At 40.6% G+C, this 25,863-nt stretch overlaps 1 protein-coding gene across 1 annotated transcript; it reads right to left on the bottom strand.

Moving 5' to 3' along the window:
* TMEM170B (transmembrane protein 170B) lies at positions 1–25,863 on the bottom strand. The gene is made up of 3 exons (XM_007070545.4): positions 25,230–25,863; positions 10,292–10,462; positions 1–3,967 (listed from the first exon to the last, which is right to left on the bottom strand). The coding sequence occupies exons 1-3, from the start codon at positions 25,324–25,326 to the stop codon at positions 3,837–3,839; spliced, it is 399 nt and encodes a 132-aa protein (XP_007070607.1). The 5' UTR covers positions 25,327–25,863; the 3' UTR covers positions 1–3,836.

The raw sequence follows: 25,863 nt of genomic DNA on the forward strand, positions 1-25,863 counted from the left end.
TGATGCAATATTACGTTTTAATATATTAAAGGCATATTAAAATATGCTCAGTGAATGAAATGTCAAAACACACATGCAAGTGAAAAAAAACAGTTTACAAACATAAGGACAGATTTTCTAAACAATTATAATACAAAAAGCTATTTACTAGATGGTACTATGTACAACAAAAAAGACAAATGTAATTAAAATAAAAATCAACTGATCATACTAAAACAAAAAAACAAAACAAATGAATAGCAAAGTGCAAAACTAACAAAGAATCACTATTTCCCTTAGATTAAAACAATCACAATTCAATGAACATTAGAAATATATTTATACTGCTATGTAACATTACAGATAAAGACAGAAGTATAAATCACTCTTTGGTCCCTGTGTTCGTACATTAAAACTGGTATAACTACTGTCATCTGTTGCTGTAAACAACTGAGGAGTATGCCCAGAATTACATTGCTAACCATGGTACATAGAGATCAGTTCAACAAACATAAGAAGATCATCACCAAAAATTAAAAAGATTTGAAATATTTTCTTCATATAATACAGCTGTTCTAGCTATCTGAAAACAGAATTCTTTTTTTATAGTGATGCATAGCTAATAATCAAATATAGCTGGTATTTAAATCTTGAAAAACCAAAAGAGCTTCTATCTTAAAGTTACAAGTGGTTGAAGTTTCTTCACATCAATTACCACACTGCCACTTTTCCAAAGACCAGAATTGTGTAGATATATTGCACTTCTACACTACTGTAGTGAATAATAACCATCAAGCGTATCCATTTCGGGCCTTTCATATAAAAGATGCCTTTGTCTTGAAATACTGCACAGTACTATTACAATAAAAGAAATAACACTGTCCCAAGAAATTTACTGTGAGATGTTGTGTGAATTACTAGCGTGCGTGAATTCTAAAATATATTTTTCACAAAATGAATTATAAAAAGACTATTCCCGGTTATTACGTGTATACATTTAGACTATTACCATTTTTTATAATAAGGGCCCAAGAGTGTAACAGCCATCCAACTCCCAAAAGCAGTCATTGGAATAAAACGTCAGTGCTGAAACTGATCTATTTCTTTCAAAGGCATAAGGCTACTGAAGATGTTTTCACCACCGGTAACTGCTTGTTCATTCAAATACTGTATTTTAATGTGGAAAGGCAATAAGTTAATACTGTACTTTGTGACAAGCTAGTCATCCTCATATCTCCCCCATAAAGGAAAGCAGTTAAGAATTCTTCCTCAGAGTTGATAGTTTTGTCCTATTGACATTTGGTGAGCCACTTGGACATTGACTGCCTACTGTTGCTAAACATTAATACCATATAGTACATATAGACAACTAAGCAACTCAGACCATATTTTAGAGAGAGTGACAATTCTGTATGCAACGTATATATTTTTTAAACCTAATACATGCTTGAGCTAAAGATCATTCAACAGTTGGTCCTAATATTGCAGAGGTTTCCTCCTCTGAAAAATGCTGACCTATATCATAAGGAGGCGCACATTAGCAAACACTTCACTGGCACCTCAATTGAGGTGAAAAGCACAGTTTACCATTCAATGAAATTTTAATTTTCATTCAAACTTCTGAACTTAGTATGGTGTCTTTTGTTGTCATTGGCTTAATACAGTGAGACTGAAGATGTTAAATTGTCATAAGACAACAATGTTATGAATAGAACAGCAAGTTAGTTAGATGTGCAAAAAAATCTGAAGTCTAAGATGCAGCTTTCTAGTGAAAGTTAAGAAGTCTTGAAATTATTCAAGTTACCAACGACTATGTTTTAAGAAAGGAATTTTTAGATCCAGATAAAACGTGGTTCCATAGTTTGTCATGTCATAAGAATTCATTACTCGTCCCAGTACTTCTGTTGATTAAACCATTGCATCAGATAACCAAACCAAACCTGTTAGTAAAAGCAACAAGAGCACAAGCAGTAAGAGGACAGTAAAATTATTTAAATTCCTTCCCCTAAAATCTCTCTCTCCAAGGCACATTAAATTAGAAGGAACATAACTTCAGTTATTTTATTTATACTACGTTTTTTTTGAAGTCAGGGACTTGACTATCTGCAATCAATTTTTCATAAATTAATGAGAAAAATTTAAATAATTATCTACAGATATCAGCAGCCTACCAATTACGAATAATGATAAACTAATATTTATGGAGGAAAAATGGTAAAATCAGATTTTAATTTATTGTATTCTATTTTCTATTTTTGAAGCAGTGAGCAAAGTGATCTTTAAGTAACCATCGTGACAGTGTCCTTTTGATAGTGCTGCAAATGCTACTGTTTCAACAGGCCTGGAATAATCTTGGACACCATGACAGCAACACCTTTGGTGCCTAAGCCCTCCCTCTCTATGCACACATTTATTCAACTGTTGTAAAGTACTCCACTGAAGCAGGATATGAATGATTCCCTCTTTCCTCACACAGACCTTCTTGCCCTTCTGAATTCTGCACTCCTGTAATATTTTAAAATTTCTATTCACTTTGAACCATTTTATATGTGCATTTTACATGCATATTACCACTGTTCCTTTTAAAGTAGAAAGAACACAAGTCTACTGAAAGCTAAATATCTGAAAACTCCACATAGGATAAAATGTGTTCAGAAATGAGGAAGTACATGCATCACACTATTGTTCCAGTTTTGATACTGATAGACCGGATCTTAACATTAAATTTACCATTTTTGTTCAGCAGAATACTGGAACAATCATGTACCAAACATAAAATATTTCTTAAAATCCCTTTCAATTTTCTTTGTTGTTTCTTTACTTGTTTTTTTAATTCTCTTTCAAAGCCTAGATTAGACCATGTTTTAAACATTAGATGTTTCAGAATTAAAGACTGGTTCTGGTTTTTAAATATCATTAAAAAGAAGATTTAATTGCAACAAGTAACTTCTCTGACATCACACTGGAAACAACTTCTTTCTTTGAAGATAAACACAAGTACCTTTTTCAGAAGGATTAATGAAAACCTATATTTCAAACAAAATTTATGAGTAAAGGAATAATTTAAATTTCATTTGTAAATATACATAATAGGTTGTACTTAGTTTGCCCTACTCACAGTCTGCTTGATGATTTTTGGACTGATAAAATACCAAGTATGTAGAAATAAAACCATTAAAATCTCTTTTCTATAGTTGGTGAACCTCACAGAATTGCTTCACTGAAGATCTCCTACATATAGTGCTAACCACATGAATTTTATGAAGAGAGCTGCTGCAGTCCTATATCCCAGTAATACTCATGTACAGTTCAAAAAACAAGTAGTTACTTCACATGCTGAATGGGGTAACACTCAGCATTGAGTAGGACTGAGTTAAACAAATGCAAGTACCTTACTAGTTTACCTGAATTAATGTGGAATATATTCACAGCACTCATCTATTACTACAATTTCAAATGTTCACACTATCAATAGTTAAAAAATTAAACTTCAAGTTTGGCACATGTACCGATTCTTCAGAAATGTCCCTGTATTTCAACACTGTTAAGAACAATGATCTCATCATCAAGTGTTAACCTGATTGGCAGCTCTTCAAGGTGCTTTATCTCACAGCTTCACATATATTAATTGCACCTTTCCTGTGACTGAGGCACATAAGGTGCAGAGCAGTAGTACAACAGTGTGGACACTAGAGGGCAGTCCTTTCCCACTTGACTGAACTTCTAGATTTGAAGTACAGGTCCCATATTCTTCCTGTTGCACTAATCCATGTCCACCAGCCACTGAAGTCACTTTCAGGAAACTTCTCTGCAGACAATAGGTTTCCTTATATCAACTGACTGTTTTCACAGAAGTCTCAAAGTGTAGCAAGAATCCTTGAAAATGAGATAATCAATGTCAGTACTGTCTGTCCAACTCCAAATACCAGTGCTTCCAAAGGAGCCATGTTCTTCCCTGCTACTCTGTAAATTCCAGCTACTGCTGCACCTAGAATCACAAGAAAAAACATGTGAAATTATTACACGAACAAAAGGTCAAAGCAGAGGCTTATGATGATTAATATCAGGTCTCAACATATTCTATTAGCAAACCTGTTATCAAACTATTACTGCAGAATTATTAACACTAATTTGCTTTACTTCTCTCACTGTCATGATAGGCATTAAGTATAGTTTCCCAGCTGAAGTGCATTTTTTAAAAACCTAGGAAATTACACACACATATACAAATGTTCCTTTCAAACAAATACTTATACATTTTATGTATTTATTTTTGTAATTTGTTAAGTTTTGCAGTTTCCTCAGACATTTTCACACTATTTATCTTTGTGTAAAGAAGCCTTGCAAAATTGCCAAGAAAATTTACCAGCTGATACAGTCTACTTGTATCCCCTTATAACAATGCTTATAACGAAGAAAATAATAGTTTTATTCACTCCATCAAAAACATTTGAATTTTGCAAAGCTCAGATACAGTAAAATATTTATACCACCCAACAACATTCTACATTTCAACTGGGTTCCCCTCCCCATAAACTATTTTCTAGTGAGACTAAACTCAATTTCATCATAGCAAGTCAGTATCATTCTGACTTACCAGTGCTAAAATCTTTAAGAGTTGTATTAGAGGTACATAAAAAAACATAATACTAGTAAATGTTGCAATATCACCCTGCAGAGTATATGAAAAAGAATATCAATATAATGTTCTATACAATGTTTAATAGCGAGGAAATAGTTTTTCTTGCACTTCTGCATGTGGGCTTTCATCAAAAGTCTGTATAGCGCCAAGAGGCCAGGATAGGTTCTTGGTAAACTAAAAAAAATAGAATACCATATTGTAAATTAACCAGACTGCTACTAGTAACCCTTCCCACTAGCATCCTCATGCTAAATATCACATCACACATGCAGTATGTGATGTTTCACAAATCAAGATCAAAGAATAAAATCATGCAGTCTTATTCACGAGTGATTTAATATGAGTAAAAGTGACACTATTAGCAGTGAACAACAGTTGGGAATAACATGCACTGCTATACCAGTGATGAAGCTATGAACCAGGAACATTAGGTTTTGCTGTATAACATTTAATCTTTGCCTTCCAAAATAATGCTAGATGTTTCCGTTTACAATGAAACTCAGTCCTGCTTAGTGTACCTTTGCAGTCTGTCAGTAGAAGAATGTAAGAGCCTGCAACAGTTCTGTTAAGAGCAACTAATTTTTCTATTTCATATCCCATGTGCTAGCATGATCTGGATCACAGTAATCCATTTTCAGTGCACCTTTTTCATGCCTTCAGAAAACATATGGAGGGCAACACATCCTATTTCTGCATTAGAAGAAGTTTCTTAGAGGAATAAAAGGATGGTGGAATGGTACACATTTAGTATGGAAAATGTACATGCCACTTTATTACAGTTCAGTACTTAAAGATCACAAGGAAAAGAAACAGCCTATTCAGGCTCCAGAATGTAGGGAGAACATATGGACACTATTTGACGTTAATGAAGATAGGTTTAGTTGAAACATAAAAAGAGCCCTTTGTAGGGTCAACGTATCATGGGATGGTGTGCCACAGTAAACAGAAGCAAGGAATATTAACTTTAAGGAAAAACACTACTTTGAACTGATTTTCAGTAAGTATATCAGGCTCAACGTGTCTAATTATGTATCTAATTTGGCACCTTCTAAAACCAGAAAATCTTGTTCTCATACCAACCATAGTGCATGCCGCTATTCCAAATGACAAAGTACTGTGTTCAAAACAATACACTCCATGGAGGTATTGCTGGCGTTGGTTAGGTAAAAAGGGATTTTTTTTATTCTCAGAAAAACTATTCTGTGCTGCCATCTACAGTATCTCACCAGAAATACCACGCTTTTATTATTTCAACCACCTGGGACAAACTCTTTCCTAAATGTTTCTTGCCTATTCACTGTCAAAATCAAACAGATTCTTTAGACAGAGCCCTTCTTCCTGCATTGGAGATCATTTCTGTTGGTGAATGCACCCCAAACTGAAATCCAGCTGCTTGGTTTTAACAAACAGCATTCCTAAAAAATGGTCTCAAATTCTAGTGTCTTAATAGTTGGGACAGAGATTGAAGAGCTCTTGAAAGGCTGGCAATATTTAGGTGAAAAAAAGTCACTGCTGTTAACCTCTCAAACTTTGGTAGTTTGAGAGACTTTTAATCTATTCTTGTCAAATTGCAAATTAGGGTGTGTCCAGCATTTGCATTTTATAAACACAGGAAAATTGGAATGGAGCCAAAAAACACACTGGTTGAAGTCTGCCAACATAATAAATAGAAAAGTAAGCAGCAAATAAGTAGGGGAGCGAAGAGAGAAAACAACATCTGAGGAATATATGTATCAAAAATTCCTGCATCTAGAACATTGTGGCGAGAAGAAAAGAGATATGCATGACATTGTCCAATGTTGTTTAATCAATATCTTACAGCTTCTTGTCTACAAACATTAAATTCCATTAGACAACTTGCATGCTCTGTCAACATTTAGTTGTAGTGCATTTAACAAATATTCCTTCTCCTGGCACAGAGATTCTGGACTTCCTGCCAATTAGTGGGACGGGATTTCCCATTTGTCAAATTACAATTTATTTAAATAAGCTATTCTGCATTTTCCAAAAACACAACAGAGGCAGGAGATGTGAAATGTAAAATGGAAACTCAAGTTGGTCTTGTCACGTGGAAATAATTACTTTAAATTTAACCTAGCTGAAATACAATACTAAACAGGAAAAGGATGGAATACCTCAATTCACATCACAATTTGCAATGCAGTAAACTATTAAGAAGGGGGAAAAAAATCATTTCATGGCCATAGCTGATCTTAACAAGTTTACTACAGCCTGCTGTGTAGGTTAAGCAGCAGTGTTCTCTGCCACTTGCCAAAACAGACAATACCTGCTAATAAAATTATTTTGCTCCTCTAGTATCTTGATTAGCAGCTAGTGATGCAGTGTTCTAAGCCAGCCCTTGGAAATGATGCACTGAAAGATTGAGGAGTACAGCACATTCAAAAAACATGGCAATATGCATTATTTACACAAAAACAAATTTTGCCTACTTGTTATAAATTTTTTCCACAAGACAGAACTCCCAGACAAACAACTGGGTTGCTCCTCCTTTTATGCATAAAGGAAGTGAATCAGTTCCGATAAAAAAAACAGACTGTCTTTAAATTCCAACCCCAGTACCATATCTCTCCAGCTTCAACTATCGCAGTACATTAAAAAACACCTTAGGTAAATGTGACCCACAGTAAGGGCCATCTAGATCATTCTAAAAAAAAAAAAAAAAAAAAGGCAATTCTGGATTGGGAAGTAAACTGCAATGAAAATACCCTTTAAGGCACGGATGTCTAAAGGCTTGGAATAATTAAGGTAACTAGTAACTTCCTGAATGGGGTGGCAGACATCTATCAGGAATCACTGCCAGTGTATGGACAGAGTGTGTATAGTTTATGTGACTTTATTCTTTTGCTTTTACTGGACAGCAAAGTTAGAGGGTCATCCTGAAACACCCCATTCTTGCCTGAGAGAGGGAGTAACCTGGGGAAAGAGAATGTTTTAAAAGTAGGGCTGTCAAACGATTAAAAAATTAATTGCTATTGATCACAATTTTAATCGCACTGTTCAACAACAAAATACCAATTTAAATTTCTTATAAATATTTTTGGATGTTTTTCTACGTTTTCAAATATACTGATTTCAATTACAATGCAGAATACAAAGTGTAGAGTGCTCACTTTAATATTTTTATTACAACTATTTGCACCGTAAAAAAGAAACAGATAGTGCAATCTAAGTGTCGAAACATGATGGAGCATGCAAATGTTTAGCATATCTGGCACATAAATTCCTTGCAATGCCAGCTTCAAAAGTGCCATGTGAATGTCTTTTATCACTTTCAGGTGACATGGTAAATAAGAAGTGGGCAGCATTATCTGCTGTAAATGTAAACAAACTTTAGCGATTGGCTAAACAAGTAGGACTGGGTGGACTTGTAGGCTCTAAAGTTTTACATTGTTTTGTTTTTGAGTGCAGTTATGTAAAAAAAATAGTTCTACATTTGTAAATTGCACTTTCACGATAAAGAGTTTGCACTACAGTACTTGTATGAGGTGAACTGAAAAATACAATTTCTTTTGTTTATCTTTTTTCAGTGCAAATATTTGTAGTTAAAAATAATACGAAGTGAGCACTGTACACTTTGTATTCTCTGTTGTAACTGAAACCAATATATTTGAAAATGTAGAAAAACATTCAAAACTATTTATGATAAATTTAAAGTGCTATTATTAACAGGGCAATTAAATCTGGATTAATTGCAATTAATTTTTTTAATTGAGTTAATTTGTTTTGAGTTAATCTCTTGAGTTAACTGCAATTAATTGACAGCCCTATTTAAAAGGCTTGTACTTTTACAGTTGTTCTTGTGAAGTGCTGGAAATGGCCCACCTTGATTATCACAACAAAAGGTTCTCCCCTCCTTCCCCCCACTCTCCTGCTGATAATAGCTCACCTCTTCTGATCACTCTTGTTACAGTAATACCCATTGTTTCATGTTCTCTGTGTATATAAAATCTCCCCACTATATTTTCCACTGTATGCATCCGATGAAGTGAGCTGTAGCTCACGAAAGCTTATGCTCGAATAAATTTGTTAGTCTCTAAGATGCCACAAGTACTCCTTTTCTTTTTAAGAACAAAACTGTTGCTGAAGCTGTTACAGAGTACCAGGGAATGTGATAAAGCCAGAAACATACTCTTGTTCTCTCACCTGATTTCCTGACCAATCCTTGGAGGGAGTGGAATGGGACAAAAAGAAATAGGGATGACATTTTGCCTATAGCTGAAGTAGGGAGTCAATGGCCTTGGTTTTATGGTCCTTACGCCTTAACAAGAACCTTTTGACTTCAGTTTATCCAGTTTGCAAAGAGATCTAGATCTAACTTAGCTCATCCCACTGATGGTACTAATGACTCCTTGGTTGAAATTACTCCTGTAGTCTACTGTGGTTCTGTTCAACCAATTCACTTTAGTGTGGGAATATTCTGTATATGGGCATTGTTTTAATGAATGAAATACAAGTTTCTGCCCCTTTGCTTTTTTGGGCTTTACTCCAACTCTTAGGCTTTGTCTGCATGATAAGTCATACCCATATAACTAAATCAGTTTAGAAACAGATTTAGTCAAGTTGGTGCAACCACCTTGCGTAGATTCTTATTTTGCTTAGAGAACCTTTTTGATTTAGCTTAAGTTGGTGAGTAATTGGCTTAAGCTAAATGAATAATGCAGTCAAACCAAACTTAAAGGGGTTGCTCCAATTTAACTAAATCATTTCTGAACTGCTTTAGTTTTATCCGTGCACTTCTCACATAGACAAAACAAGGCCTTAGTTCCTCATTTGGGTCCAAGGATTGAGCGATGAGTGAGTGGAGAGGTTTTTTCTTTCGAAGAGAGGATTTCCCACGTTGTCAGAAAAGTGCCCGTCTGTCTAATCTGCATCTGATTGCTCAGAGGTGTAACTCCTTCAGGACAATTGTTTCCTGTCAGAGCATAAGTTGGTTCAAAGCGGGGATCCAAGACATTGAGGTTATTGGTGGCCTAACCACCAGGTAGTAGGACAAGACCAGCAGAATCACTGTGGCAAGCCCAATGCAGAGGAAACCATTGTGAGACTAAGGTTTTGTCTACACTACACAGCTTTTAGCGACAAGGCCGTGATGCTAAAAGTCTGACAGTGTAAATGCTGTCTGTCAGCACTTTTGCCAACAAAATACTTCCACTCCCTATGAGTGGGGTTTGTGTTGTTTACACTACCACTTGCTGCACAAAACTTGTGTCTTTTGCGGGGGGGAAAGGGGGGCTTTTTAAGCACCTGTGAACAACAAAAGTTTTGTCATTCAATTGGCAGCGTAGACAAAGTTTAATACATGATTTCCTTCCAATAACTAGAAACACTTATCACAGAACCCCAGGAGACTGGAGAGCTGTCACCTCCAGTCTCAGTAAAGAAGAATGGAATGACACCCTTTCCAGAACAGAGGTCTCCCCACGGTTTGCAGATATGAGGACACAGATTTGAAGAGTCCTCTGCTCCTCTGACAGTTCTGTACTGCCTTTATCTTCACACAGGAGAAGGAGCAACCAAGTTGACATTCTCATAGGAAAAACTACATGATTAAGGTAATAAATTTGTATGAACAGTTACCAGAATAGCTAAGAAATAACGTTCTTTTAAAAATAAGATGTAAAACTATATGTAAAAACAAAATAGACTTACTGGTTATCATTGCTCCAGATACAGAACCCAGAAATCCAATGCTGACCACAATGACAGAGATTAGTCTCCCCTGCCTATGCCTCTGCAGCATCACAAACATTAACACTCCCACAGCACCATGGACAAAGAGAGAGGAGAAGAGAGCCCATAGGAAAACCCAGTACCACATCTCTGAAAAGAAAGCAGTCAAATAAAAGTTAATATTCTGATGTATTATAAAGCAAGACGTTTAGAAATACTGTATTTTATAAGAAAAACACTGATTTCCGTCTTCAGAAGAAAGCAATCTGAAGATAGCGGTATGTGCTCAAGACACTAACTATTTGGCCAAACATCTTAAAGAAACACCCCCAAGTATATCCAAAAATTCCAAGTAAAATTTGGGTCCACCTTCATCAAAAGAGTACCTCTGAAGCAACGTGTTTCCCTCAAGTTGTTTCTAAAACCGAATTTCATTGTACTTTCACACTAATATATAGTATCTACTGTAGAACTATTCAACTGTCACATGCAAACAAGCTTATCAAAAATATTTAACAAGGAAGCTTAAAAAGGTGCAAAGATTAGTGATTTAAATGGGGAAAATAAGATGAAGGCTAGCACCCTAGCTAATCAAAAACTTAAATGAAGAGTTCTGACGAACAAATTAACCCCAAAGGAGCGGAATTTTTACTACAGTAGAACCTTGGAACCTCAGGAATGGAGGTTGACCAGAACTCTGAAGCAAAAGTTTACGGACTTCAGCCATATGGTGGGGGGGGTGGGGGGTGTTTGGGTTGGCAGCTGCAAAGGGGGTGTGGGGTGTCAGGACTCCGGGTGGCTGTGGCTTCTGCCCTGGGGGAGAAGCAGGGCTCAGCACTTTAGACCTGTGGGGGGTGCTGGGCCTCGGGGCTTCAGCCCCACAGCTCCGTTCCCAGCTTCAGCCCCACGGGGGGTGCTGGGGCTCAGGGCTCCCCATGGTTCCACTTCCGGCTTCAGCTGGGGAGGGGGAGTGCCAAGGCTCAGGGCTTTAGCTACAGAGGTAGCGCTGGGACTGGAACTAGCACTCCCCTCATAGCTAAATCCCTGAGCTGCAGCGCCCCCTGTGGGGTTGAAGCCCCAACACCCTTCGTGAAGCTGAAACTGGGATCGGAGCCCCGGTGCTCCCAAGAGTCAGAAGCCCCCCGCCCCAGCTGCAACTACAAACCCCGTGGCTGAAGCCTTGAGCCTGGATGCTAACACCCCGAGGCAGTATAGTATTTGGTTTTTTGTTTTGGTCTGTGCTGCTGCCTGATTGAGGACTTCTGATTCCACAGGATGTCCGGTTGACCGGTAAGTCCATAACTCTGGTGTTCATATCTCTGAGGTTCTACTGTACCTAAGTCAAAAACCTAACGTTTATAAAGAGCCAAGTTACAAATGGTTTTTATATTTCTAGTTGCTTATTTACAATTAGTCAACAATGTCAGTCTAGTAATTTCTACTATTTCTTCAAAATATGCCGACATTATATTGTCACAGCTGGGTAACCACTAAAACTGAAGTTCTTAATGGTGTAATACGTGTGCTTGAATACAAACAGGTCCCCCTTTTAAATGTCAGACAAATGTTACTACTACTTGGAAAGTAAAGGAGCAGTAAGGATCATTGAAGGTATATGGGAATGAGAAAACTACTAAGAAATCAGAAAGGCCACTTAAGAATGCTCCCATTCACTCCAATGCTACATGCCTCAAACCCACAAATCTCCTCCTGACTCTTTATGGGTGCTTATCCATCCCTTATTTGCATGCCGAAATCTCTAACTTCCCCCTCAACTTCTAAAATGTAGTTATACATTAAAAACAAACAAACAGTGAAAAGTTAGGGGTAGCATAAAGTATTTTTAAAAGACTGTCAAAAGATTGCCAAAGAACTAGATAACACTTATTGCAGTGAAAAAAAACAAACCAAAAATCAATTAAAATTGGATTGTACTAATCATGAAAATGAATTGTAGCATATTCCCTGTGTGTACTGTGACAAAGCTCTGTCCTTGCCTCCCGAGGGTCCCGTGTTTCCTGGCGGATTTCGCTAGCCTCAGAGGCTCACTGTGACCCTCCACGTAACCCTTCTCTCTCTAGAGACAAGGGTCACAGTCTACTGAGCCATTTTCATCATAAGCCAGCGAGGAAGGTGAAGAGAAGTTATCCGTCCTTGCACAGTCTCTGTTGTCTCCCAGTCTCAGTGATTAATCGGGGGGTGGGAGGGAGCCCATGCCCACCCTCTACTCCGGGCTCCAGCCCAGGGACCCTAATAGTATCAGCTATGGTAGCTGACCTTTTAGAAACATGACATGTACAATTACCTGGGCTACTTCCCCCACAGCAGCCCTCATTTCCTCAAGCTCCACTTCACCCTTACCTCCGGGCCTCCTTCCTTGTGCCTGATATGGTGTGTACTGCTCAGTCTCTCCAACAGCACAACTTCCTCCCACAGCTCCTGACATGCACACCTACCTGACTAACTGGGAGGCTTTTAACTAGTTTCAGCCAGCCCGATTGGCTTCAGGTGTCCCAATCAACCTAGCATTCTCCCTGCCTTCTGGAAAGTTCTTAATTGGCCCCAGGTGTCTTAATTGACCTGGAGCAGCTGCCATTTCACTTATCCTGGTACCAGGGATTTGTTTAGCCTGGAGCTAATATATCTATCTCCCACTACTTTTCTATAGCCATCTGGCCTTGCCCCATCACAGTACTTTATATTGATTTCAATAAAAGTCTCAAGTGAATGTTTAAAGTATAACACAGAACAGTACATATGGCAGGAATCAGGAAACCTTCCTGCAAAGTATGGATCCAGTGTCCCATGAAGTACACAGGCCCTGCTTATGACCCACTGTAAAATGTGCTTTGTCTTTAACTGAATCCATTCAAGGTTGCCTTTTTAGAGCCTTTTCTACATTATAAAATATACCCATTGCTGATGGTGCATCCAGCTGAACCAGTGCTGAACATAGTTTATCTGCAAGCATAGCCAAAAACATAAGTCTACAGCTCTGTTTCAGAAAATGATTAATCAATCCCCATTTCTAATACACATTAAAACTGCTGCTGCAGTCTTAGCCTGATATTACTACATTATTTTACAATCAGAAAGTTATTTTCACAGTTATAAGGGCTGCCAACTTTTCTTTTTTCCAATTCCATGGTCAAAGAACTACAAAAGAAACAGGACTGGATAGTGAGAGGATTTATAATTAAGAGCCTAAGCACTAGATGATCAAGAAACATTCCCAGAAGGTTTTTCTCTTGAATTTTCAGTATGAAGAGACAAGCTATTTGAATGGTATCCGCACTGCAGTCTCAGCCAGGATTGTGTACCATCATGATAGCGTATTAATATAATACTGATATCAATGACCCCACAGAATAAGGTGCAAGAGTTGATAGCATCCACTGTTTTGGAAGAAGAAACTGTTCTGCTCTTGATAAGCGTGCACCCCATGTGCTCAGGTTTGGATTCTTTTGGGTAACAGTGTCTGCTGAGTCTATACATGCACCCCATGTGTCCTCATACCTCCCACCCAAGACCATAAAGATCCAGGCAATCCTAACTACCTCTCAGTTCCTTCGCCAATATAGAATCCAGGTGTTAAAGGACTCTGCAGTAGCAGGGAAGGAGAACTGGTCATAAAATATATATATGGACAACACCTCGAAGAACCACAGTTACCATAAGACCTGAGTGTGGAGATGGTCAAGGTGAATTCCCCCATACTAGACTGGAAACGTCTGTCATCTGTGCGTTGGATGGCAATAGTGGAAATAAGGGTAAACCCTGCATACTTCTGGAAGATCTGTCCTCCAATTTAAATATGATGGGACTTGGAAGTTAGTGGGATCTGCACTCTCTAGATGTCTGCACAGTCTAGATGTCTGTTGAGTGGATATATAGACTTCAGCCACTCTTGCAAGCATTGAAGGTGAAGTCTGGCATGCAGAGTTATGAAAGTGTGAGAGGCCACGTGCCCTAGGAGACTGAGGCAAACTACTGATGTCTGAGGTTGGGCTTGTAACTGATTGACCAGACTTACTATGCAGTTGAATCTCAGATTAGGCAGATAAACCTTTGCTGTGGTGGAGTCCAGTAATGCCTCTATAAACTCTATTGTTTGGGAAGGAATTAAAACCAACTTCTCCTTGTTGACTGACTCAGAGCGAAGCAAAACACTGGAGTACCCGATAATGGGCAAAAGTCACATGCTGAGGAGATCTCTCCCAAATGAGCCAGGCTGTCTAGGTAAGGAAAAACTTGGGTAACTTGTTTTCTGACGTATGCTGCCACCACCACCAGGCATTTGATAAATGACTTTGGGGCAAGACCTGAATACCAATTCTGCGGATGCACAGAGGGAATTATGGAGAACACAGTGATCATTCTTAAGATGAACCTGTGGATGAAGATGTTCAGCTGTTGCAAGTCTGTAATTGAATGTCAAACCCCTTTCTTCTTAAGTATTCAGAAGTAAGGGGAATAAAACCTGTTTCCCCTGTAATCTCGAGGGACTTCAACTGCTCCAAGACTTAGGGCAAGTCTACACTACAAAATTAAGTTGACTTAAGTTATATGGATGTACACCCACCACAGTAATTAAATTGGTTTGGCATGTCCACACCAGCTCCTTCTGTCAGTGGTATGGTCCTCACCAGGAGCGTTTGTTTGCACCGATTTACCTTGAAGTGTGGGGCACCGACAGCTGGAACAGTCAACGCAGTGTCTACGCTAACACAACATAGTTAGGTCAATGCAGACCTAAGCACTACGTTGCTTGTGGAAGCGGAGTTAAGTTGGTGTAGTGGGTGATTTACAGCAGTGGGAGCAATACTGTAGTGCAGACACATACGTTGACCTAACCGTAGTGTAGACCAGCCTTAGAAATTATTCTACTTCTTGTTGTAGTGTGCTCTAGTTAGAAAGGTCTCTGAATATGGATGGGGAAGGGATATGTGCGGTGTGAAGAGTCTGGAATTGAATGGAGTACCCCACCTCTGCAATCTCCTATACCCATCAGTCCATAGTTATAGAGATGAAAAACTGTTCTCAAATTGAAGGAGGTGGGGGAAGGGAAGAGAGAATTCTTTAAGAAGTTATGTGGCTCCTAACTGAGGAGTCAAATCTGCTTTTTGAAAACGATGCTGCATAAGCAGCTGAAGAAGAAGAGGCCGATGGCCTTCTCCTCTGCAATCTGACTCTTTTTGGATGCTTCAGACAGTCTGTGATGCAAGAAGCCTGATAGTGTCCGATAGTGCTGAGGCCTAATCTGCCTTCCCCTGAGTGCTGATGTATACATTTACAAAGACCTCAATGTTGCCCTAGAATCTTTTAAGGAGCATAGGGCTTTGCCAGTCTTGGGACTAAACAATACAACATCACTCAAAGGATAGGTCCCCAATTGCCATCTGGACTTCTTTAGGTATTCCAGAAGATTATAACAAAGATCTCCTTGTGGCTATCAAGACAGCTATGGACTTTGCTGCCGTGTCTTATCCAGTGCAGCTTCTAGAGAGTGCAGATCCCACTAACCCCCAAGTCCCGTCATATTTAAATTGGAGGACAGATCTTCCAGAAGTATGCAGGGTTTACCCTTATTTCCACTATTGCCATCCAACGCACAGATGACAGCTTGAAGAAAGAGTATACCACCAGCATTCCTTCAGACGCAGGAGATTACAATTCTCCCTAACTCTCCAGAGGAAGTTTATGTAAAAATTTATCAGCACTATTCCAATTTAAGTAATTGTATTTCACTAATAAAACATGGTAATTAGCAATCATTTGTAAAATGGCTGATGAGCAGTTTTTTAGTCCCAACAAGTCCAGCTTTTTTGGTTCCTTGACATGGGTGTGGTCTTCGGTGGTCACTGTTGTTTTGCCTCTTCATGTGCCATTACCAGGGACAGGTTGAGTGTAAAATTGTTCAAACCCTGCCGATAGGAACAGATGTTTCCTTTCTAGGCACTCAGGTGTAGGCACCAGAGATGCTGTTGTCTGACATAGTAAGTTGGCTGTTGTGATACTACCAGGTCTAGTGCCAACTCTTGCCAAGGTTGCAGGCATTAGCTAAGATCTAACAAACTGATAGCTGGAGACCAGACCAGTTCACTTATGTGTTAGTGTTGCTCAAAATAGGTATTAGTTTTATAACAATGTATACAATCTACAGAATGTTGGCAAGTTGCTGCATGTGTTAATCTTATTTATAATGTCTGTATTACATGATAAGAAAATATGGAAGTTTTACTTTGTAACTTTGAAAATGTTCACTCTAAACTTGTGAGCGCAGATGGGAAGAGCGTTTCCCACCTCATGCATCCACAAGGGCAAACAAAATCAGAGAGGCCATCAAGGAACTTCGCAATTTAAAGGACTGTGATATGGCCATATCACACCTTGGAAGTGCTACATGCAAGGAAGCTCATCTTATGGACTTGGAGGCTGACTGAAAGAAATAAAACAAAGACACAGGAACATTTTCCATCTCCTTGTTGTTTGAACTCTCACAGGGCCAAGACTAATTGAAGCTGGAGACCCCAAGGGCTACCCCTGGGTCTGCCCTGAAAGACATTTTGAATTGACAGATCACTACAACTCTGTCATTCTTAGCATTGAGATTGCAACTTATTTGTGTGTGTAAGTTTGCTTGCTTTAAGCTGTAAATAACATTCCTTTTCCTAGGCTACATCTACACTGCAGCCAGGCTCGAAGCTCTGAGATCAATCCACTGGTGACCGATTTAGCGGGTCTAGTGAAGACCCGCCAAATCGACAGCAGATAGCTCTCCAGTCGACCCCTGTACTCTACCTCTGACAAGAAGAATAAGGTAAGTTATAGGGAGAGTTTCTCCCGTCGACACCCTGCGATGCAGACCCTGCGGTAACTCAACCTAAGGTACGTCAACTCCAGCTATGTTATTCCCGTAGCTGGAGTTGCGTAGTGTAGGTCGACTTACCGCGGTAGAGTAGACATAGCCCTAGTTAATAAATCTTTACGTTACTTTATTACAGGATTGGCTATAGGTGTTGTCTCTGGTGTAAGATCTAGGGTACCCACCGATCTGGGGCAAGTGATTGGTCTCTTGGGTCTTGAAGCAACCTGAATACTTCGTGATTTTTGGTGTAAGTGAACATTTATCACTAAGTCCAGCTTGCCTGAGTGGCAATATAGACTAGAGTGGCCCAGGGAATGGTCTATGACTCCATGGTGAGACTGTTACAATGATCCAGGAGTTCACATTTGTCATTGGCTTGGTGAACTCTAATTATAGAGCATACCACCAGTTTGGGGTGACTGCCCTCTTTTTGAGGGTCTGCCCTGAAGTAGGCACTTATGGTCATAAGCCACTCCAGACAGTGTGACAGCTGGCTCAAGCATGTTCTCATTTATTGGCATCACAAGATGTCCTCAAGGAGTAATATGCAATTTGTCAAGGAATTTATGAGATTTCCCCCGGAAAACTTCCACTGGACTCTTGCGTCTGTCATGCAACAGAACAGTTCTTGAAAGGTCTGCATCAGGCTGCATGTTAGTGAAAGTGGGAACCAAAGTCTCATCATGTAACAAAAAAGAGATGGGAGCAAAAATGTTGTTCTCCTCAGCCTATGGATCCTCTTCTTCAGAGTCTTGCTCCCGTGACTATTCAGTTGGAAGGACTGCTGGTTGGGCCACCTGCAATGCTCCCCATACTTTGATGGAAAGAGGCACCTCATTCTGGCTGAAACTGTAGATGCTGACTTCCTGGCGGGCTGTAAGACCCATGGTACCCAGTAGGGCCAAGGGTGCTGATATAGGTATGCCCTAGGAGGCTAGGGGATGGGTACCATGGGGTCATGTCCCTTTTAAGCTTCTAGGCCTAAGGTATGTGCTCTAGTCTCCCTTTTCTGAAAGACAGGGATCAAAATAGCCTAGGGCTTTGGGGAATATGTTGGTGACATCTCCCTGCTGCTATCTGAGCCAGAGGAAGAGAAAGAATACTCTCTTCTCTCTCTAAAGTTGAAGTAGTGTTAGCTGGAGTGCCAGGTGCTTACTCTGAACCCTAACGGATAGCACTGATGGGCTGAGCATGGATCTAGGGTAGTGGTCAGTACCACAAGTGGAATTTTTACCATGACCTATGAGTCCAAGACTCATTTGAACTGTCACCATAGGATTTGATCTTGGGTCACTTCTCAACCAGAGAGACAGGAACCTGTCCTCTGGGAGGCAGGCTGTTGATGATCAGCATATATATATATATATATATATATATATATATATATATATATATATATATATATATATATATATGCTGAGTGTCCTCAGATCTACAATAGGACAAAAAACCTCTCTTCTTGAGAATGAAGAAACACCTTGAGTAGAAGACTTTTCCCTTCAATTCTGGTGGAACTTCTATTATGACTTCTAGATGAAGTAACAAGGCTACTTCTGTATGTAACAAGCTCTCATGGGAAGGGTCCTTGAAAATGGTTGGAGAAAGAGGGTCGGTATAGGTAAAGAATGGAACGCGGGAGCCATGACAGAGATCTCCCGTCCATACGCGAAATGTCATTGTAGATGACATGCAGCGGAATAAGGTGAGGAAAATTCCAAAGGTGATGCTCTCTAGACTGCGTCCAAAGTGGCTCCCAATGGTACCATCAAATTGGCTGACGTGTTGTGGGAGGGGTGTATTGCTGAGGAAGGCTGGCATCCTCTGCTGTATCTTCCTGGCATGGTCACGTCTCAGTATGATATTTAGGTTGCATAGGATGGTAAGATAGTGCCTATTGTCTTGAATAGGGCTGAGGGCAATATGACTTGCAGTATGGTGGTGGGGTGTAAATCCACAAAGAGCAAAGGTTGAACTGAGTCCTTGAATGAGCGGACAGGCAGAGCTCTAAACTCGTTGAACAGGCCTAAGCCCTCAAAGGGCAAGTCCTCAATCGTGGCCTGTGCTTCTCTAAAGATGCCTGAAGCCAAGAGACTTGGTACATTGTCACCATAGTGGCCACAGACCAGGCTGCAGTGTCTGAGGCATCCATTGCTGCCTGTAGGGTTGTCTTGGCCACTAATTTGACTACCTTAACTATGTCTTTAAAGTTTCCTCTCTGCTGTCATGCTGGAGCTTTGTGACAAAGGAAGTTACCCTGTCCCGTGTTAGAAAGTCATAACTGAGCAGTAAAGCTTTAACAGTTAGCCACACGCAACTATAAGAAAGCAGACTGTACGACTTTGTCCCCAAAAGGTCAAAGCCTTTTGTGGTTCTTGCCCTTGGGGACACACTTACTCAATTTTGACTTTTCTTGTACGTCAGACACAATTAAGGAGCCCAGATTGGGGTGACCAAAGTACTCAAATCCTGTGAGAGGTACCTGTTACCTCTCCTCAGTTTGTTTTGCAGCAGGCATTATGGCGGTTGGTATCTGCCACAGGGCCTTGGCCAGGTCAAGCAGTCCCTCACTAACAGGGAAGGCATCCTGCTTGGACTCGAAATTAACAAGATTTAAAATAGCTTGAAGAATATGCTGTTTTGAAAGGCTTTGAAAACAGACTCCAGACAAAACTTTCAAACTTGAGCATCTAAAGTTACACATCTAAGTAACTGGTCTGATTTTCCACAGATGCTGAGTGCTCACAGCAAGTTCAGTGCCCAGTATCTCAGGGGGGTGGAAGATGTATTTAGCTGCCTATGTTTTAGGTATCCAAGTTCAAAAATTTTGATTTGGCTGGTTTGCCTGTAGTTGATTGGTCAGTCATATTCGTTCAAGATCAAGTATAGTAATGGAAGTTTAGGAAAAAACACAAAGATACTGCCAATTGAAATCCAGTCAGGTTTTTGTTTGTTTAAAATAGACAGGCTGGGGGGAGTAGGAGGGGGAGAAACAGGGAAAGGTCTATAATCACTAGAAAGAACTCTTCTCTCAGAGACGTAGAATTGAAACCAGGAGTCCCAAATCTCAATATTCCTGTTATTAGCAAATATTTGTGAAACCCACTGGCAAAATGTCTTTCATCCCTCTCTAGTGCCTGATTCACCTATTCAGCCTGCTACTGCTACCAGTTTGTTAGCTCAAGTGGTCTGTGCTTGGGATGAAAAGATCCAAACCCCACTGATGACTCAATTTGGGTTCAATATAGCTCCCTGTGATTAAAAAAAAAACCTCTTTAAAATTAAAACATTACATAAAAAAGAACTACATTGAAAAATGCAAAGGCTGCAAAATCCAACACCCAAAAGTTAGGAAATACCAGGAGGTTGCTAATGAAATCCCCTTGTTCTTATGAATTATGACAGTCTTATTATACAATCACACACATTTTTTTCCACAAGACCACTGCCTCATTCAGTGCACAGCATAGATGGGGCTCTGGAAATAGCTTAGGGTTGGGTAATGAATGAGGCTGTCATCTGTAGAATCCCTACCTCATTTGTTGCAGAAGTTAGATGGTGTGGAATGAATAAAGCAGGGGGTTGCAGGAAGAGGAAAGCAAAGTCTTATGCTTAAGGAAGCTGAAAGCCACCCTAGAGAATTAGATTCTATCCCTGCAACTGCCACAGAGATTCTATGTGATGTTAGTGAAGTCACTTAAATCAAAATGTTCTCAGTTGGCCTCTAGCTGTGTTTTTCTTTTTCTGGGTGCCCATGAGACACCTGGGACCAGATCTGCACAAGTATGAGCACTCACAACTATAACTGAAGTCAACTGGAACTGTGCTTTGAACAAATAATATGTTATAAAAATGGCTATAAAATGCTAAGTTTTCTGGGGAAAAAACAGGTCCTAGGTGTCTCAAACTGGGCACCCAAAATTAGTGGATACTTGACAATTTTGGTCTTCATCTTTCTATGCCCTCAGTAGAATTGATATACCACCGCCTAGTCTCACAAGTGTGTTGTGTAGATAAATTCATTAATGTTTGTGAAGCACTCAGATACTAGAACAGCTAATTAGAAAATACCCAGGATAAAATTCATAATTTTGTATTCAGTCCAGGATTTGAATAGGGTGCAGTAAATAAACCCAAGGCAATACACCAGATGAATATTAAAGACTACTCACTCATTGAATGAGGCAAGGCTTCTGCAGGAAAACTAGTATTCAATCATAATGCATATGCTCAAGAGGGCCAAATTCTGGTTGCACAGGCAAACTGAAGCCTGGCATTTCGTAGAAGTGCTTCACTTTGCAATTTTAACATAGTGGCTTTTTCTCTTCTTTTTTATATAATTGTAGGATAGGTTATTGCCAGAAGAATAATGCTGTAACTCCACAATGTTGTACTAAGGCACATAAAAATTCCTCACACAAAGACAATATAATGTCTAAAAAAGGGGAGCCTGGAACATAAGCCATACTAGATTATTATTATTTTAAACAACTGACAGGGCAAAATTTTTGCTCAGTTAGCTGGGCTCTTCGAAGTGCCCAACAGGTTTTGAAGTGAAGGTGGTTTTCTATTTTCTGCACAAGGCTAATAAACTTTAGGCCTGATTTTCAGCGAAGCCAAGTAACACCAGCTCTCAAAAGTCAAGAATTCAAGGTGCTCAATGATTCTAAAAATCATGCATTTTTAAAAGGAAACAAAATGTCCATAGTAAACTGTGGAGACTAAAGTTGAGATTAACATAACATACTCTGACTTTAGAAGATGTAATCACTCACTCTCCAGCAAGAATTTTTCAAATTCCCTCTCTAAGCAGGGATGTAGAGAAAGAGAATGAGGTATAGTGCAGGGATGGGGAAAACAAAACTAACGCAGGTGCATGAAGCTTAAATCCTTGGAATATGCAACAACAGGAAAACATGCAGAAAAGATATACAACAGTTACATGGGGTAGTGCAAATAAATGCTGCAGAGTTTCCTTGACTAAAGAGGTGATCTTTAAACATAATACATTTTAATGTAGCCTAAAAGTTCAGTCAAACTGTTCAGCAAACCTTCACTTTGTTTATATAAACTTTGCAGTTTTATATAAACATAACCATTACAAGGTCAATTTGTTCATCTAACTAAGATAGGCCTCTTTAGGACAAAACCAGTTTGATTCCTGAAGTCAATACGTAAGGGTCTTCTTGAATGCATTCCTGGGGCTAGATTTCTTTGTAGATACCTTTAAAAATGTCTTTCCTCACTCCATCCAAGAAGTCTCCTCTTACACACTGTACATGTCAAAGGTAGAATGAAATGCTTTACACTCAGTTGAGTTAAAAAATTCTCATAAATGCAGCAGGAGAACAAGTGAAGTAATGGTCAGCAAGCAAACCACTCATTCATGCATCCACCTTTCTCTCTGTATGGAGAGTCACTGTACCCAACTCTAAAGCAATTTATTCTACCTCTGTCAAATATTTTGAGGGAAGGTTTGTTTGATATCTATATATAAAAAGCTTATATAATTATTTTTTTTTTTACAATAAATCATAGTTATAGGTCTAACATTAGCTGTTGAGTATGATTTAAAATAAAATAAAAACAACATTTAAGTCCCTAAATGCATATCCACGCAAGTCACAGTTTTTATAAAGAGTGAACACAAAATTCCTCAAAACTATGCAATATTATGCTATGAAAGTCATTCACTGTCAGCAACAGGTGTCAGCAACAGAGAAAGCATAACATGTTTTAACTGCAGTTGTAAATTAAGTACTAAGTGTATTCCACACACCTTTAGAAACTGCCAGATCCAATACTGACACCAATTGGTAGAATATACAGGTTTTAATTTTTTACTATTCATTAAAGAGTGCCAGCTCTAAAAATAAATTACACAGCCTTTCACTAAATTCCATATAAGCATAAATGATGACCCTCATTACTTACTACTCAGCAATTAACTCAGATTCACAAAGACTAAGTGAATGGAGTGGATACAGTAAAACCCAACACAAACTTGGGGAAGACTATCAACTTGATCCTGCATCACTTACATTTGGTTATATACTCGGGGGGTTTTAGCATCTAGTCTTCAAAGTTAGAAACTACATGCTATGGTGGTGCTGTATAACTATTTAGCTTTCTTCCAAATCCCCTCCAGACTTGATGCACACTGGGCATCAAGTGGACACTGGGCCCAACAGCAACAAACTGAGGGAAAGCACGGTTTCAAGGAGGACTGGAGGAAAAAAACACCATGATAAACAGCAACCCCTCTACAACCCCTTTGTATGCTGAATGATTAATACAGAAATCTACTTTGCCAGGTAAGAAAAACCCCCCTAGGACTAATGATGAAACTTTAAGAGGAAATATGCCACAGAAGCATCTATCACACTCTGGCATCCTTTTCCCTTAAAGGCGGCTAGGAATCCAGGATTTAAATTTTAATAAAACATAGTTAACTTTCCAATAGTTATGTTTGCATATATTCAGTGTATTTTTATTACTACTACTACTACATGTATTCAGGCTTCCAAGGCTTGAAAAATTTACTTTATGCCCAGTACTCTAAGGAAAAAAACCTACTAGTCAAGTTGAAAGTCCTGTTACCCTTCCCTCCAAAGTCATGCCCCCTATGATTTATAGAGAGAAGAGAAATATATTATATACTGTGTTTTATTGTCAACGTTTCAATTTGCTGCACTGAAAAATTTTACGTCTGTCTCTTGCTTCTGTTATGACTTCTTTCTACTTCCTCACTTTATTCAACTTTCTTATTTTCCTACAATAGATTATGGTGTATTGCCAAAAGCAAATAGATTTTTCAAGCCTTGCATGCTTATTATGATAAAACCTCAACATTTAAAAGAAAAGCACATATCTAGCAACTCAAGCCACAACTACATCAATGGAAAAAACATGGTGACGGGGGGGAGGAGCAGACAACTTATTTCAAAACCAGATTACTAATATTAATCTCTCAATGCTACGTAGTATGTTGTACAGCAGAAATCCAGAGCCCGTTTAGTTCAGCACTCCCTCCTAGTCCAATCATACTTACATAGGAAATACTTGCCCAATAAGAGCACTACCACTCCAAAACTTCTGCCTATCAACACAACCAACGATCAATTGATGTGCCCTACATCCCATGCAATCCAGGTGACACTGTGCTCTTCAGTGTCAAAGAAAAACTAGGTTTCAGAGTGGCAGCTGTGTTAGTCTGTATCCGCAAAAAGAAAAGGAGTACTTGTGGCACCTTAGAGACTAAGATGCATCCGATGAAGTGAGCTGTAGCTCACGAAAGCTTATGCTCAAAAAAATGTACCACAGGTACTCCTTTTTAAAAGAAAAACTAGTGGGCAGAGTCTAGTAGGATGCGAAAGTTCAGAGTTTATTGAGGCCATCCCTCCCCTCTCCCCCCCCCCCCCCCGCCCCCGGTTCCTTGCAACAGTTTCATTAGCATAGACAGCCCAGTAGTCTTCCTTGTACTAAGGCAAAGAGAGTCCCCCAAATAAACCTCCACAGTACTGGACCAGGCTCACTTTCCTCCAGATGAGTCTGGCAGTCAGCAGTCTCTGCACAGGCCCTTTCCTTGGGGAGCAGAAATAGGAGGTTTTGGGCTGTCCTCTTTCCTTTTTAACTGCCCCTTCATCCCTGACAGCAAGCCCAAGTGTAGCGTGGAGGGGCTTAATGGGCCCCGTCATCAACCTTTCCTGGCTCAGTGTGGGCTTGCCAGCCCCCATCATCACACCTGGCCCCTTCCCGTGACCAGCCCCCAGAGAGGAAGGAAACCACTCACTGTCAGCCCTCCCTTACCACAAGTGGAGGCAAAAGCGAAGGCCCCCCCCCCGCTCTGCCAGTGATGTGGGACCCCACCGACGCTTACGGGGGCTCTGCCTTTAACAGGATCCCCGCGCTTATCCCATTTCGGAGTCCCGCCCTTTGCCCTGAGTCACCCCCGCCCCACGGGTCGGGTTCAGGCGAGAGCAGCGTGCACAGCCACCCTGCATGCCCCTCCCCGCCGCCGGGTACCGGGGGCGCGGGCGCTGGGCTGGTTACCGGTGAGGCTCCGCAGCACGGTGCCGTGCGCCCACAGACTCAGCACTTGCTGCACCGACAGGTTGATCATGGAGTTGTCTCCCGCTTCCGCCTTCATCTTCCCCGGGGGGCTCCCCGCCTCCTCCGCTGCTCCTCAGCCGCCAGGGGCTGGCGGCGGCCGGGTCGCGGCGACAGCGGGGAGGCCGGGCTCCTTCCGCGCCCAGGCGGCTGCTGCGGGCCGACGGCGAGGGGGCGGGGGCGGCGGCGAAGGGGCCGGGGCGGCTGGACTCCAAGGCGGCAGCAGCCTCCCCGCGGCGGGGGAGACATTGAGGACGGAGAGGGGGCGTGGAGGGGGCCGCTGGCTCGCCGCCTCCGGCTCGGCCCGGGGCCTCCTCAGGGGCAGGGGACGGGTCGGCGGGGCTCCGAGCCGGTGGGCGGGAGGCGGGGGTCGGCGGGGCGGGAGGCCCCCACCTCCCTCCTCAGCCTCTTCCTCATCATCGCCCCAGCCGCCAGCATCAACTGAGACGGGGGTGGAGGCGCCCGCGAGGCACACACGGAGCAACCGCCACCCCGGCTCTGAACCGCTTTGCGCGCGCCGGCCGCCCTCGCGCCACCGCCTGCCGTGCACGAGCCGGCGTCAGCGAGGGACGCAACG

The sequence above is a fragment of the Chelonia mydas genome, chromosome 2 (assembly GCF_015237465.2).
Source record: "Chelonia mydas isolate rCheMyd1 chromosome 2, rCheMyd1.pri.v2, whole genome shotgun sequence".
In the NCBI taxonomy this organism is placed as follows: domain Eukaryota; kingdom Metazoa; phylum Chordata; order Testudines; family Cheloniidae; genus Chelonia; species Chelonia mydas.

Bases quoted from the DNA above. Each gene is read 5' to 3' on its own strand.
- TMEM170B (XM_007070545.4), bottom strand. From the start codon at position 25,326: ATGAAGGCGGAAGCGGGAGACAACTCCATGATCAACCTGTCGGTGCAG. The intron at 10,463-25,229 runs GTAACCAGCCCA...CTTTCTTTTCAG, and splicing joins CGTGCTGCGGAGCCTCACCG to AGATGTGGTACTGGGTTTTC. The intron at 3,968-10,291 runs GTAAGTCTATTT...TTGTGATTCTAG, and splicing joins ATCTGGAGCAATGATAACCA to GTGCAGCAGTAGCTGGAATT.